This window comes from Microchirus variegatus, assembly GCF_963457635.1.
Source record: "Microchirus variegatus genome assembly, chromosome: 2".
In the NCBI taxonomy this organism is placed as follows: Eukaryota; Metazoa; Chordata; class Actinopteri; order Pleuronectiformes; family Soleidae; genus Microchirus; species Microchirus variegatus.
This window is the reverse complement of record NC_139803.1, coordinates 40986371-41002993: the sequence shown is the minus strand read 5'-3', so window position 1 is coordinate 41002993 and position 16623 is coordinate 40986371. Positions and strand designations below refer to the sequence as shown.

Genomic DNA, 16623 nt, shown 5'->3' with positions numbered 1-16623 from the left:
CTAACTTCCTGATAAACTTTCCCCTCGTTCTACTCCAGAAAACACTTATACGTCGCAATAAAAGTGCGTTAAACAATCAAGTGAATTAGCGTTGGAGTTTGTAATGATGCTAACGTTGGTATCCAGATTTGCAGCTTCCAGGTCGGCAGTTCAGAGGAAACTGCAAATCTGGATGCTAACGTCAGTGTCATGATTCGCGAACCAGAACCCGATCACTCTACAAGCGGAACGCGTCTTCTACGCTCGCTTTGAATGTCCTTGGGAACTTTGTTTAAACGATAAAATGTTCTTCCGTTAGCCTGTGCCGCTTCCTGCCAAAATGGCGTTGTTTTGATTCTGAATGGGATCATGTGACGCTAACTACCGGAGCTCTATTTGCGCAAACAAATGGACCGATTTCCTGCTTCAGGTCTTTAACAGAGTAGCGTAAGACCAGTAGCAGCTCTGTAAATGCTCTAAATGCTGTTAAATCATTTCAAATCTAATTAATTTTGACAGACTTTAACGTTCAAGGTAATGTGGTACGAGAAAGGTTCAAAAACAACAACTGTGGTTTGTTGAAAACTGTTATGTAGTTAAACAGAAGACACGATGTACTGCTGCAATACAAATAAATGCTGCAGCATTAAAGTAAAGATTGTTCTTTGCGTCGGTTCTTTCAGAAACAACAGGTAGATCTGTCCGTTTTAAAGAGCATCAGGTCGAGTTAGTGCAGCATGATGTCGTGATTCTGTCACTCATTAACGTTACACTAAGGCACATGGAAGAGGAGATGACAATGATCTGCGTCAGTGAGCTGAATCTGTGCGTCTGATCGGCCGAGGGTCGCTGATAAACGCATAATTTAGCATCTCGTATGGTTTTTTTCTGGCTCTTAAATCCACTGGATCTCGCAAGAATGTTTAAAACCATGTGTGGCACCTTTTCGTAGCCGATTTCAAACTGGAACTCTGCAAAAGTTCTGCAAGTTGCCAGCTTAAAAGAGAGCTACCTTCGTAATTCGGGAAAACCCTGGCTTTAGACTCAACAAACCTCGCTAAGTCGTTGAGCTCGCTTCGTAGTACAGCGCTCTGGGCTTCAGTCGACGGGGCCTTGGAAGATGAGTTTGATGTGGCCCTGCTCTCCCGTCAACCATGTACCGCAGAAGGGGCAGGCAGCGTGAAAGGCATGGGTGCCATGTGGTAACGGGATCTGGCTCCACCCCACCACTGTCTTTTCTGAGCAAACGTGGCCGCAGGGGCAGAACGCGTGAGTGGGCGGCCCGGCGTCCAGGTACAATCCTCCCTCGCAGCCCAGCCACAGCGGCACATAGGGGCCCACTCGCCGGCACATGGGACACTCTCGCTCCCCGGTGCCAGCCGGTGCTGTGCCCCCGGGGCCGGCGGGACCCTTCTCCTTGCGGTAGCCCCAGTTGTGGTAGCCGTGCACGTGGCCACAGTTGACGTAGACCCACGGCTGCTTCTTGTCTACGATCTCGCGCTGGGCCAGGCTCGGGAAGGCCAGCGTGTTGAAGCCCACTGGACACTGCGGCCGCGCGGCGTTCAGCTCCTGGCGCAGGGACTCCAGCTGCTTGAGGGTGGGTGTGTGGCGCAGTCCGGCGGGGGTTCTCCACAGAAGGGTTGCTCCGCACAGATCAATCAGAGAGCCGTCCTGTAGGGTATTGGACTCGTTTTCAACCTTGAGAGAAAAACAGAAGTAGGAAAGGAACATCAGTTTGCATTGCTGTCATCATCAAGACGAGGCGTGGGCCAATGACCGGATTTAGGGTATACCATCCATCCATCCATCCATCCATCCATTTTCTACCGCTTTATCCTCCACCAGAGGGTCGCGGGGGGTGCTGTGCCTATCTCAGCTGACATTGGGCGATTGGCGGGGTACACCCATATTGCATGTTTTTGGACTGTGGGAGGAAGCCGGAGAACACCCACGCACACACGGGGAGAACATGCAAACTCCCCCTTGTTCCAAAGTAGTTCCAAACGGGGCTCGAACCCAGGAACCCGGGTCTTCTTGCTGCAAAGGCAACAGTGCTAACCACTACACCAACCGTGGGCCCTCGGGGTATACCACGGGATTAAAATTTTCGGTCATACCGTGATTTAGGTATGAACTGTTTTTAGTCACTCGTCAAATATAGACTGCAGGAATCACTCGGGTGGTTTGCAAATGGAAGTTGTCTTATGGTTTCCTCAGTGACGTCAATCAGGAAGTAATAATATATTGAATAGCCATCAGGGGGCGATGGTGCTAATTGCAAAAAAGGAAATTTGAATTTGAATGGGAAATGAGCTTCTACTCCTCCCTTGATATGAAACATTTTCATGAGGTATTAATGGTCTCAATTGCTAGTTTCGGGTCTTCTTCGATAGAACATGATGTTGATTTTGTAAATTATGTTCCCTTTAAGGGGCCCACTTGGTTCCGAACGGGTTCGAGCCCTGTTTGGAACAACTTCGGAACAAGGGCCTTTCTGCAAGGAGTTTGCGATATGGGGTTTAGGTGAATTGGTGACTCTAAATTGACAGTAGGTGTGAGAGTGTGAGTGAATGGTTGTTTGTCTCTATATGTGGCCCTGTGATGGAATGGCGAATTGTCCAGGTTGTACCACGCCTATCGCCCTATATCAGCTGAGATAGGCACAGCACCCCCCGCGACCCTCTGGTGAAGGACAAAGCGGTAGATAATGGATGGATGGTATGTTCCCTTTAAGGGGAAAATGGGAGCCTGGTGGTGCCATGTTTCAGTCAAATGACAAATTTGAGGTGTGAAAGTGGGAGTTCTTCGTCATTTCACAGAAATCGTTGCAGTTTCAACTTCTTGGGTCAAATCACGGTCAGTAGCCTGAAGCCTCGCGACCACATTAAAGCGCAGGATTCGCTCTCTCTTTCTTACCAGCTTTCCTCTCTGCTGGGCCGAGCGCGTTTCCCTCAGGGCGAAAACGTTGCCGCATACCGAGATCTCCCTCCAGACGCCCGGCGCCGGCTCAGACACAAACTCCCCCGCCGGGTGCATCACCAGCACGCCGTTGGTGGTCAGTCCGTCCATCAGGCCGTCCGACGTCCTCCATTTGGCAGCTCGCTCCTGAGAGAGAACACCACACAAACACAGAGGAGGAAGACGTTAAAGGTTAGAGCAGCGCTGGGGGAGGGAGGCGCTCAGGGATACAGTGGAGGTGGATGTCAGAGGTGGCAAAAAAAAACAAGCCAACGCTGCGTTTGTTCTGCTGCTAAATTTAGCTCAATGCAGACTGCGTATTCGTCAGTACAGTAGCCAGAGAGGCAACCTCAGCTAAGAATAAACCCATCGTGAAGAAACAGAAAGGACGTACTATTCATACTAATGAGCTCACGTGCAGAAAAACTACGGGATTAGACAAAATCTTTCAAAATGATTACTATAAAGGGTAAGGAATACTTCATAATTATTAAGTACTTTTTTGGTCCACTAAATGTTGATTAAACCTCAAAAATAGAATTTTTTTTCCACCATATTTCAAAAAATTATTTCTTTGTTGTACGGAGCTAAATTAACCAGAAACTATTCATGTTAAAGAGTCTTTATATTTATATCAGTTGTAGTTCATATTTATATGAAATATGAGTAGAAACATTAGGGGTGGGGGAAAAAAATCGATTCACATAGGAATCTCGATTTTAATCATCCATGATTTTGAATCAATTCATAAAAAATCAAAAATCGATATTTTTTTTTTATTATTATTATTTTTTTAATTTAAGTTTCCACACAAAACACCAGTTTGTGTTATTTGTGTACAGTTTATTTTTGTAACTCTGGGCCACATTATCACATTATCGTATACAGTGTGTTTTGATGCCATAATTTGCCTTAACGCAATTTTAGAATCGAGAATCGTTTGAATCGAATCGTGAGCCACCCAAAGATTCACATCCCTAAGAATCATCATGTTATAGCTTTTTCAAGTTCAAGATGATTTGAGATGAATTTTTAATCCCAACTGCACGACCGCGACAGTTTAAAGACGAGTTGATGAGCCAATAAATAATGAATTTCAGTGAACTATAACCTATAACAACATCACGTTGATCCTGGAGACTGTGTGTGACCGGAACACATGTTATTGTGCACATATGATCTAATGCGTTATGTAACCACATGTCCCTGTGGGAGCTTCAGACCATAACACCACATCCAGAGGTGATACATCAAGGCCACTTACTGTATGAGATATTACATCACCACACACACACACACACACACACACACACAGGTTTGTGCAGCTACCGTTTGAAGCGTTCATTTGGTCATCATCCATAACCGTAACCATAATAGTTCCTCAGAAATAAGGTTCTGCCTCATTAGGACCAGGTTTTCGGACTTCTTGTCCTGACAAGGTCAGTGTGTTTACGCCTAAGGACAAAAACACGTGTGCAGAACACGACTCTGTTCTCTGCACGTTTTCCTCGAGCCACAGGTCACATGTACTGACACCCAGCATCGCGGCTATGATGTCACCCGTGGGAGGCACAGCCACGTCCCTGCTGTCACTACTATGGTTGCCGTGGTTACCGTGGGTGCTTTACCACCAGCAGCAGCATCAGCAGCAGCAGCAGCAGCAGCATCATCATCATCATCAGGCTGAGCACTCACCCCCAGGAAGATGTTCTTGGAGGAGTCGAAGCCGGCGGCGTAGATGCGGGCGGTGTAGGGAGCGCTGCGTTCGCACATGATGCGACACGCGTAGCGGGAGATGGTGCTCTGCGCCGACTGTCCTCCGCCGCCGCCGCCGCCCTCCCCCGCCGCACCCCCGCCCTGACTGCTGCCGCTGCCCGCCGTGTCCGTCACCACAAAGTCGATCATGCTCTCCGTGGACCGGCCAATCTGAGGGAAAGAATGAGAAGGAAGCGGTTAAATGTCTTTTTTTTTATTTTTTACAGGCAGACATCGAATTAGGTTTGCATCGATTGCTCGGTGTTGGCTGTTTCTGTTCGTTCAGCTCCTTAAATGTGAATATAATCTGGTTCCTTTGCTCCTCTATGAGAGTAAAGTGAACATCTATGTTTGAGGCCGTCATCATTTCGAGGTTTGGAAAAACGCGTATCGAGCGGTAATTTTGCGGAGCAAACAAACAGCTAATATATTAAAGGGTCCACTGAGTCTATTGGCAGTCGAGTGGCATCGTGTTTCTGCAGCGACGCGAAGGAACAATTTAGGGCAGAGCGTGAAGTTCACGTTGTGAAGAAGAAGAAGCGTTGTTATGTAAACTTAGAGGAACAACATCTTTATAGTACTCTGTTAGAAATAAAAGTGCTAAGTAGAACCATATAAGGTTCTTTGGCTTGTCCTCATATGAGAACCCTTTTTGGCTCCAGGCGGAACCTTTTTATAAAGGTTCCACCAAGAACTCTTTTAAAGCCATTTATTCAGGAAAGGGGTTTTAAAGTGTTCTCTGGATCAAAATGGTTCTTACTAGAACCATTAGGGTTACCAAGAACCCTTGAAAAACCCTTGAAGGACCCTTTTGGAACCCTTATTTCTAAGAGTGTATGTCCTCCAGGAGTCCTCTGATTATAAACCACTTATCAACCCTTTTTAAAGGTCGTCTTATGGCGGCGCGACCTCCTCAGCGTGGGCGGAGTCATCCTAGCACGGCTGCATTAAACTGGCGTGACGCTGTTTTATACGCGACACAAACTAGTGACTTGTAAAGCGTTTCTTTTCAGTTGAGTAATTCATCAGACTCAACCAATCTAAAAGGTCTGTTCACATAATCGTTCAGTACTTCCTGTTTAACTCGAAATTGTGAGTCATGACAATCGCGCCCATGACTCTTCCAGTGACGACACCCTCTGACCAATCGGTGGCCCGGCAGTCTGTCCACGTCACATTTTAGTATCGGCTCAGCTCGCTTTGGAACCTCGCCAGAGCAGGTACTACAAAAAGTACCAGATACCAGGTACTATCGCGAATGGAAACGGATTGGATTATTGCGATATGTGGAAGTTTGTCTCGTGAGCGTGAACGACGCTGTCCAACTCGGCAAAGACAAATTCAAAAGGGGGGAATGTGACATTAAAGTGTTGCCGATTTAAGTCAACCAGAAGGATTAGTATTCGGTTTATTAGTGGTTAGACACTTCCAAATGTCCGGAAAATGAGTGTATTGATACCAGTGACACAAAAATGGACGATGTTTCAGAGCGCCCCCTCAGTGACGCCGGTTCAGTTGAGGACGTAAACTGACCAGAGAGATATTTGACCCCGGTCCTTCTTGTGGACAGAAATATTCGGTAATTGGGGCGAATCAGCGTGAGCAGACTGGACTGGATGGCGCGCTGATTGGGTCTCTTTGGAGGAACCAGCTTCACGGCGTCTCCTTTTATGACGAGAGGGTGAAGTGTCTGGAAAACAACTCGAGCTGCCGAGAGCAGACTCGTCTGACTCATCCCTCTCTCGTATATTTTATCTCCTCCGTCTTTTGTCTTCCCTCCTCCTGGCTGATCTGAAGTTCCCTTGTTTCGTTCCCTCCCTCTGATGCCCTCACTGCCCTCTCTCTCTCTCTCTCTCGCTCTCTCTCATGACACTGCATTCTCGAGTCGTCTGACAAATCCACTCACAGATTACCTCTGCGCTCCCCGATTGGCGCCCTGTGTTATTTTGTTGACTCTACGGGGCGGACACATTCTGCTCGTGTTTGAGAACAAACAAAATCTGACACACGCCTGAAAGGAATAGTCCAACAGTGTCCAACAAATGATGCTTGCAAAGGGAAGACGTAGAGAGTTTGTCTGCCCTCGGTTTGACACTGAGGACACCCAAAGGTTGAATTGACATTTCAGACCCCTGTTGCAACAAATCAAGCGACTCTCTGGCCGGAGAGCTGGTCCGGCGGTAGACTAGTGTTGTGTGGATCATTGTACAAATATCAATACTTCCAGTTGGCTTTTATACTTCACATGGTTCCACCGTCTCTCATCGTGGCTAAGCATGCCCTCTACATTTAACCCATCGCAGCAGCAGTGGGCAGCACTTATCTGCGCCTGGGGAGCAATGGTTGATTGGGTGCCTTGCTCAGATTGGGTGCCCAGCCCTTGGCCCGGATTGAGCCAGCGTCCTTCAGTGTTACGAGCCTAATTCCTTTCCTCTTGGACGTGGGCTGCCCCAAGACAAGTGCCCCCATGTGGGGGTTGACCTCATGACGGTGTGCAAACTCTGCACCGTGATGTTCTGTGGCACCGCGACCAAGGGTGAATTCCAATTCCTTGCTTCACCCTCAATCTCAAAAATGCGCGCTCCCTCTAGTGCAACTCTCAGAAAAATTTAGTTGAGGGGCAAGTTTAAGGGCTGTATTGCCCTCAATATTGAGATTTTCCACCCTTGGGAGAAAGAGGTACCCAGAATGCATTGCGTGTTTTGACATAACAAAGATGGCGCCAAAAGCAGCGAAACGAGTACGCTACAAATTGAGTATTTTCTTTGTTAATAGAGATATAAAAATTATGAAAACCATTGTATTATCTTAGTTTAGGCCCATTTAATGGATTATTTACGTCATTGTTGCGCAACATTTATTTTTATTTTACGATCTTTTGTTAATAGCCGGCCGGTGCGGACAAGCGATGGTTTGCTATGGTTTACTTTTCAATAAGCCGTGGTGTGTGGTAACTGTCAGCTGAATATGTCCGTGGTTGTGGTATTTGTATGAGTATCATCTTATAACTAAGTGACAACCTAATAACTTGACTGACAAACGGATCGTAATAAATAATCCTGACGTAAATGTGTTCTTCGTCTTCTTCTTTTTTGGAGTTGACAGACTGGACGCAGCTTTCGCGTTATTCTGCCCCCTACAGTCTGAAGACTTATTTGCATTTAAGGGTTGTCTCATTTCTAAGTGACAAAATAACCCTCAACACTTGGTTTTGAGGCCAGTTAAGATTAAGGGTTGAGCTTGAGGGTTAAGATAGGAATTGGAATTGGCCCCAAATATGTCATAGATATGTTAAGTAGGGAATGATGTGGTCCAGAGGGCATTAGGTGCCCAGTTTTTGCACCTTTAAACTTGACCCTTTGACAGCGTTGACATGGCACCTGTGTGTGTGTGTGTGTGGTGCGGACACTGACCTGGAACATGTCTGTGTTGGTGTCATGCGTATACTCCACAATGACAGAGTGGCTCCGCGACAGTGTGTAGGAGATGCTGTGCTGGCTTTTGTTGCTGAGTGCCTGCCAAAGGGAAAACACATGATCCAGGGTCACATGACAGGGAGAGTTGTTGAAGGTTCTATCCTCCAGGAAATGTACCCAGAGGACATTTCCTACTCTGGAGGAACAACCCTTCTGACTGATGTCATTCATAATTCAAGCTTATTGTTACGATGGAGAGAGAGACCGTAATGGTGCGGCAGATCTGTACTCACACCAGCCAATGCCGAGGTCAGACTACACGATGTCCTGGCCTGTTATGATTTGTCGTGACGTGGCTGACTGTGCTCACCTTTGACACCAGAGGCGTCGAGACGTTGTGGATAACATCCGGTTTGACCCCATTGGCCTTGGGTCTCTTGTAAAGGGCCAGGCGACTTCTTCTGCGACCCTTGTCCCCGTTGGCCAGCGACCCATTGTGTCTGCGAAGGAACAGGAACTAAAGTCATACAATGACAAATAACTCGGGATGATGCTCGTCATGTGAACAAAAATGGCTGCCGGTAAAGCCAGAAAACGCCTAATACTAACAAGCTGAAATGGGGTGTACTGCCACCTAGTGTACTGGAGGCAGATGCATTCATGAGCAGACACAGGCTCTGTCCCAATACCTCCCCCTTAATATTTCCCCTTGGTAAATTCCCCTCTTTGAGGGAAGTGGTATTGGGACATCACTACATGCAAATTAGCGCAGTGAACGTAACAAACGTGCTAACCTACGTCACATGTTGACAATTCTACCAGTGGCGCATGCTACTATTTTCATTCAGGAAAAATGCCGGCGAATCCAGCTGTTTGTTTTTCTCCGTCAACGGCGTCCTCGTAAACGCTATATCACGAATGTGATTGAAATCTGACAAGTCCAGGGTATTCGTGTTCAAGTGAACGCCGTTACACACATCCAAAACACTGACAAAAATGACCCAGATGTAGCAGAGCTAGCTAGCGGCTGTTTGCCGGGTGCTTCTAGGGCGTGCTCTCTCGGGGCGCTCGGCAGGTAGCCGCTAGCTAGCTGCTTTCATAAATCGTCAGATATTTTCTGACATTAGTGTTCAAAGCTCAACGGTCCTTTGGATGTATTTCAAACCAACATATTCCAATACAAATCGACATTGTAACGTGCTTATTTGTGAAAATATATTACAGCGAAAATATTCCTAGGGGGTTAGGGTAAAAATATAGGGTTAGGGCAAAAATGTAGGGTTAGGGTAAAAATGTAGGGTTAGGGTAAAAATATAGGGTTAGGGCAAAAATGTAGGGTTAGGGTAAAAATGTAGGGTTAGGGGAGGTATTGGGACAGGGCCTTTGTGTGCATACATGAGTAGAATCACAACAGGAACTCACCCTAAGACGATGAGCTCGCCGTACTTGACGGGCTCCTTGTCCTCGGGGAAGACTCCGTCGTGGGGTTGCGAGCTTGTGCTCAGAGGGGGCGTGGTCTGGCTCTTGTTGCAGGACGGGCGCAGCTCCAGAGATGGGGTGGGACACAGCGCCTCTGAGCTTCCCTCTAAAACCATGCCCACCGGCCACAACTGGGGCTCGCTGCTGAGGAGGCAGAGGATAAGAGGCAGGACATTTGTGTTAGAGATAAAGAAAGTCAACTTTCACTTTGACCCCCTGTTATGACTCAATCCAGGTAAATGTGACTAACTCCTGTCGCCAGCCTCAGTGTTTTCTGTGACGTTGGCTCTTCTGGTAATTATTATCCTCTTTTTGCAGCTGAAGTGCTTTTCTATTTGCTGACCCGAGGCCTTTTTCCTGAGCAGCTGTCCCTTCCTAATACGATGGAGCGCAAGTGATCAAGCGCTTTCCCTCTAAGGCCGATAAACTGATACCTGCCGCATCCATAAACCGCCGCTAACACTTTGTGACGCATGCGATGAGCCCGGGCCATTTCACTCATGGGGATAAGTTACACTTTTTTTTTGGCACCCGCAAAAAGATGCAGAGAATATACCCGAAACAAGAGATTATGTCCTCGTCATCGGCTCTTTACAGTTTACTGGTGAATCTGCCAGATCTGTGAGACTTTAAAGAGCGGCTGCCACCAAAAGAGAGAAGTGGAGCAGCTTTCACTGCTGCAGCACAAGCTTTATTACTCTTACATTTCACTGCTCCCGACTGCGTCTGTGTCGAATGAAAGGCAAATGTAGGAAATCCATAACGCGGTAAAACAGAATGTCCAATTTTGAGTAGAAACGACCTGATCTGATACTCGGTATCGATGAAGCGCATGATACGTTTCCACGACGACTGACCGGAAAAAAGACGCGCGTGATTGCGTCGTGTTTACGTGCCGCGACACCGGAGTCCAGGCACCGTTTACCAGTTAGCTCCGTTAGCTGCATTAGCTCCTTTTAGCGGCATTAGCGCGCCTACAGTCGAACTGGAGCGGTCTGTTTATTAAACTAAAAGAGCAGCGCTACAAATAACCAGCGTACCTGTGTACTGCGTATGTGTGCCTCTGTTTTTAAAGTTTAGCGTTACTTTAGAGACTCATTTTAACAATCGGGAGTCACTTAAACGCGCCGAAACGTTGATGCCGTTAAACGCCGTTGACGCGTTAACGTTTGACAGCACTGAGTTTTACGAAATTAACATCACGTCCTCTCAAAGAAGACCCGAAATTAGCAATAGTTTTTTATAAGTGACAAGTAAAAGCTTGTTTTCCTGTAGACCAGGGGTGTCACACTCAAATGAACTGGGGGTCAACAAGCGTCCAGTCTGGTCAAGAGGGGCCCGGTTTAGAGGGGAAAAAACAATATTAGCTTAAAAGCAACACAATATTGTGTCATGATATCAGTTAAATAAATCTACTAATAGCAAAAACAGAGATCTAAATTGAACACTAAGTAAAAACTACTGTGGAATTAAGACACCAAACAAGCTGTTTATATCTAATGTTAATAGTATGATAATGACAACCAACTATGTTATTATTATATAACTATTATAAAAAATATTGCAAATATATTTATCATTATATTCTGCCTATTTCCTTTAGTGGGCCATGTTTTCATTATGACATGATACTGAGTGGTGGGTCACATGTAATCGATTTTCGGGCCACCAGTTTGACACCTTTGCTATAGACAGGTGGAGGGTGCTTTCACACTTACAGCATTTTAGTGCGCACCAAACGTGATGGTGCGCGCCAAATGCTGTGGTTTGGTCCGTCTGCGTGGGTGTGAATGTAATCAACTGTTTTCCGAGACCTGCCCGAAGGGGTGGTCACGGAACGCTTTACTTCCTCCCTACTTTGGTACGGTTCCTCTAGTGTGAAAGCAACCAAACCAAACGGGACGAAACGGTCTAGCTTAATGCATTAGCGCCGTGGTTTTTGCGCCATTCTCTGGCCAGCTTCAATCCCCACCGGGCGCTTTGCGGCCTTGCGAGCCAGCCGTATTCGCGGTATCCACTGCGGCGCTTACGTTCTGCAGCGGTGACGCGCCCGGTGGAAATCGGGTGTTAGTCCAGTTCCGGTGCCGATGGTCTTAGCGGTCTATTTTGGTTCGTTTAGAACTATGCATATGTAAAAGCAAACCGTACCCAGACTACCCGTCTACACGTCTGTTTGCTACATTGTAACATTTTTCTGACTGGTGCGGACCAAAGCAATCGAACCATAGGTGCGAAAGCACCCTGACATTCAAAGCGACATAATTTTACATCCGACAGTGTCGCCCCCTGGTGGCTATTCAGTATATCTTCACTTCCCAGAACACTACGTCCACTTTCAGGATAAAGCGCCAGGACACAAAGACGTCACAAAATGACGCGGGGTGTATATCAGTGTATTGAGTCACCACGTGGACGTTGTAACGCTCAACGCTTTCACAAGTCAAACAAAAGCCGAGTTCCGCCCGTGTCTGCGCGGCAGCTTCTCTGAGCCTGCTCTTAACACTCAAGCCTATTATTAATCAAAAAGTGGGCGAGACCACCTACACGGTGGAGAATCTCACAGTGCGGGGAGCAGCGTAACAAAGACCTACAACGAGCTTTGTTCTGCCTTTGAGCGCATTAGATAATCATCCTGGGAACGTAAACACGATAACGCCGAAAAACACGGCTCTCCTCCTCCTCCTCCGTCCTTCGTTCGGTCCTTTTTTAGGCCTTTTTTTTTTTACATCATCCTCGTCGTCATTCACATCAGAGAAGCGCACAGTCATTACAGTTAGACCTGATTGAGTTTGAGCCGTCGACACAGACCTGACGAGGAAGGAAATCCTCCTCATAATGAGATGACGGATGTGCAGCGGGCAGATTCCGGCAGCCAGTGGCCATTTCATTAGCCCGGCTCTCTGTTGCCCTGACTGGATATTGAGCGGTGGTAGTGATGTAGAGGTGGAGGCAGAGTGGACTCCAGGGAGGAGGCAGCAGCATTGGGCTGGAGTCAATGAGTGCGATGAGAGGAAGATGGAGGAGGAGGAGGAGGAGGAGGTGGTGAGGCAGGTTTGTGGGGAATTTCCTCCAGTGGAAATTTGTTTTATAAGAGCAAACATTTCACAGAGTTTATAGCCCCCCCGAAAATGCTGCATGTATCGTAAAAAACCTAAATGTCAAAAAGTCATTTTTAAGTCACGCTAAAAGAGTTGGTTTAACACGAGCTGCGATTAAGGGACCGAATCCAATCTAGAATAGTTAAATTTAAGTATTTTAGTTGATAAAACTTGTACTAAAACAGTTAAATGTACATCTATTCCAGAAGAGCATTGTTTTTGCTTGGAATTGGTGTTAAATTGACTCTTTTTAGGCCTCTGACATTGGTAATATTTTAGATAGATAGATAGATAGATAGATAGATAGATAGATAGATAGATAGATAGATAGATAGATAGATAGATAGATAGATAGATAGATAGATAGATAGATAGAAGGTAAAAAATGTAAGATAGCTAGCTATCTATATGTCTAGCTATAAATTCATAGTAAAAAAAAACTCAACTATCTAGCTAGCTAGCTATATGTCCAGCTAGCTATATGTCTAGATAGATAGTAAAAAACTCAGCTATCTAGCTAGCTATATGTTTAGCTTTAATTTCATAGATAGATAGATAGATAGATAGATAGATAGATAGATAGATAGATAGATAGATAGATAGATAGATAGATAGATAGATAGATAGATAGATAGATAGATAGAAGGTCAAAACATTTTTAAGATAGCTAGCGAGGTATATGTCTAGCTAAATAGTAAAACAACTCAGCTATCTAGCTAGCTATATGTTTAGCTTTAATTTCATAGATAGATAGATAGATAGATAGATAGATAGATAGATAGATAGATAGATAGATAGATAGATAGATAGATAGATAGATAGATAGATAGATAGATAGATAGATTCTTCAACGATCATACAGCAGCAAAAACTTTCTCTTTAATTACCTGACATTTTAGCGCGCGATATCTATTGATACCGACTGACTTGACACAGTTTTTTATCGCAATAAATCTACTCTGAATTTGTCCTCCAATTCCTCACCAGAGTTAAATTTGGATCGTTTTACGCGTTGTACCGAGCGTATTTTAGGGTACTTTAAAAGTTCTTGTTCTCAGTCAGAATTAGCATAATTCCATTTTGGGGGCGTAACTGTGTTTGATAAAACATGATGTCACTTGGATAAGAGAACGTCCAACCTCTCCAATCCATTCCAATCCTGTCCCCTTTTTTGCCCAAACATCATACAGTACATGCTGTGGAGGGGTTTATGGAGACTAACGACACTGGTGAACGTTTAAGGCGACATTTCTTTGACCTGTGAGGCCCGAGAACTTAGAGATAAGTTCCTTCTGCGTTAATCGGCCCAACGCTTCATCAAACTGTAGCTGCTGCTGCTGCTGCTGCTAAATCCTGGGCTCAACAAGGTCACAGTTTGTGAAAGTGGCCAGAAAAACCACTGTATATAAAAATATATATACACAGAGATGCAGAGATGATGATGATTTTGACTGTCTGAACACGTGTTGGGAACACCCATAAATATGGTTGTGTAGCAAACAATGACGCCCTCCTTCTCTTGTGCTCCTCAGACTCTCCACTGTGGATGATCTCACCGAGCTAATGTGTCCACGAGGAGGAGGAGGAGGAGGAGGACGAGGAGGAGGAGGACGGGAGAAGAAATAGAGCAAAAGAGGCGTGGCCACCACGACCGGTGAGTGAATGGATGCAGATGAGGAGGAAGAGGAGGAGGAGAAGTGGGGTTTGAAGGGCACGAAGAGGTGAACGAGGCTGCTGCTGCTGCTGCTGCAGGTCTGTGTGTGTGGAGAGAGGACAGAAACACTGGTGTGTGTGAGGATGAAGACGAGAGTGTGTGTGTGTGTGTGTGTGAGACTGTGTCAGCAAGCGCATGTGCAGAAATGGCGGGCTTTGGCAGGGTGATGGATTGCCTGTTCTGTGCCACGCATTTTCTAATCAACCCACAGCCACATCCTGGGGGTGGAGAGAGAGAGTAAGGGATGGGGAGGAGGAGGAGGAGGAGGGTGGTGGTGGTGGTGAGGGTGTGAAACAAAGAAATACTGTCTGACAAAGGAAGACAAAGGGAGGAGAGAATAATAAAGGGAAACATGAAGGGGATTCAGAGACTGTACTGATGGTGATGATGATGATGATGATGATGATGATGAACGCACTCTTACACTGTATAACACTGTAAAGCATCACAGATGATAACAGTGTAATAATAAATAAATCAAAAGCGGGAATCACAGGGTCACTCACGATACACGGACCGCGATACCGATAACTAGCACTATGTCGCGATGTTTGTCCAACTGAAGAAAACACAACGTTAACGTGAAAAGTTTAACGTTAGAAGTGCAGGATTTTCTCTATTTAGTCACAACGGAGAATATAAAGTGTAAAAAGTCTATGTGTTGAACGTGGATGAGGCCTTCAGGAAGTCTTGAGGTTCTACCGTAATGACAGGTATATGAGCGCAGTAGCTAGCTACTGTATATGTCCAGCTATATATTCATAGATAGATAGATAGATAGATAGATAGATAGATAGATAGATAGATAGATAGATAGATAGATAGATAGATAGATAGAAAAATGTAAGATAGCTAGCTATATGTTTAGCTATAAATTCATAAATAGATAGAAGGTAAAAAATGTAAGATAGCTAGCTATATGTCTAGCGATGTCGAAGAGTTAAAAGTTAAAAGTGTAGGATTTTCTCTATTTAGTCACAACGTAGAGAATAAAGTGTAAAAAGTTTATGTATTGAACGTGGATGAGGCCTTCAGGAAGTCCTGTTTCTACCGTAATGACAAGTATATGAGCGCAGCGCTGTATATGTCTAGCTAGCTACTGTATATTCAGCTATAAATACATAGTTAGATAGATGAAGGTAAAAAATGTAAGATAGCTACCTAGCTATATGTCTAGATATCTAGCTATCTATAGCTAGCTATATGTCTAGGCTAGCTATTCATAGATAGATAGATAGATAGTTTCTCCAACGATCATACAGCAGCAAAAACGTTATCTTTAAATACCCGACATTTTTAGCTCGATATCTATTGACATGGACTGACTTGACGCAGTTTTTATCGCTGTAATTCTACTCTGAATTTGTCCTCCAATTCCTCACCAACACCTCACGATACATGGACCGCGATACCGATAACATCACAATGCTACGTCGCGTTGTCTTAACGTGAAAAGTTAAAAGTGTAGGATTTTCTCTATTTAGTCACAACACGGAGAACAAAGTGTAAAAAGTCTATATATTGAACATGGATGAGGCCTTCAGGAAGTCCTGAGGTTCTACCGTAATGACAAGTATATGCGCGCAAAGCTTTATTTCTCTGCTTTACCCAGTATCCATCCATTCATCCATCCATCTTCTTCTGCTTTATCCTCTACATGAGGGTCACAAACAGTCTAGGAGTTACGGTAACGATGGTCACAGAGGGGTTAAACTCAACAGAGCTCCAACTTCCAACTTCCCAAGGTCTTCAGGAACCTCGGAAAAGTTCAACTTCCGACTCTAAAACCTGAACGTGACACCAACTTTTATTACGTGTTTTATCAGGAAGTTGCAACTTCCTGTTAAGAAAATAAGGAACGCACTTATACTGTACTCCACTTCCATGTACCCCTGATAAACATAGGCTATTTTAGCCCAAAACACTGTTTTTACAACAGTATTTCTATGTATATAATATTTAATTGTATTATTGTATTATTTATTTGTTTTCTCCGGTTTCCACAGTCCAAAAACTTGCAGATTTGGAGAATCAAGACAATTTGGACACTCTGAAATGGTAGTTTGTCTCTATATGTGTCTCTGTGATGGACTGGTGACCTGTCCAGGGTGCTGTGTCAGCTGGGATTGGCACCAGCGACCCCCCGTGCGACCCTCATGTGGAGGATAAAGCCGTATAAGGTGGATGGATGACTGTGTTTACACTGACTCAACTATCAAAAAAT

At 45.2% G+C, this 16623-nt stretch overlaps 1 protein-coding gene across 1 annotated transcript; it reads right to left on the bottom strand.

The window, feature by feature from the left end:
* Positions 1 to 1077: 1077 nt before the first annotated feature.
* Positions 1078 to 12543, bottom strand: peli3 (pellino E3 ubiquitin protein ligase family member 3; the record flags this gene model as incomplete). Its single annotated transcript, XM_083910219.1, has 7 exons — positions 12476 to 12543; positions 9531 to 9728; positions 8479 to 8608; positions 8106 to 8207; positions 4633 to 4863; positions 2896 to 3084; positions 1078 to 1677 (listed from the first exon to the last, which is right to left on the bottom strand). Exons 2-7 carry the CDS (start codon positions 9701 to 9703, stop codon positions 1078 to 1080), a joined length of 1425 nt encoding a protein of 474 aa, XP_083766345.1. The 5' UTR covers positions 9704 to 9728; positions 12476 to 12543.
* Positions 12544 to 16623: the final 4080 nt, after the last annotated feature.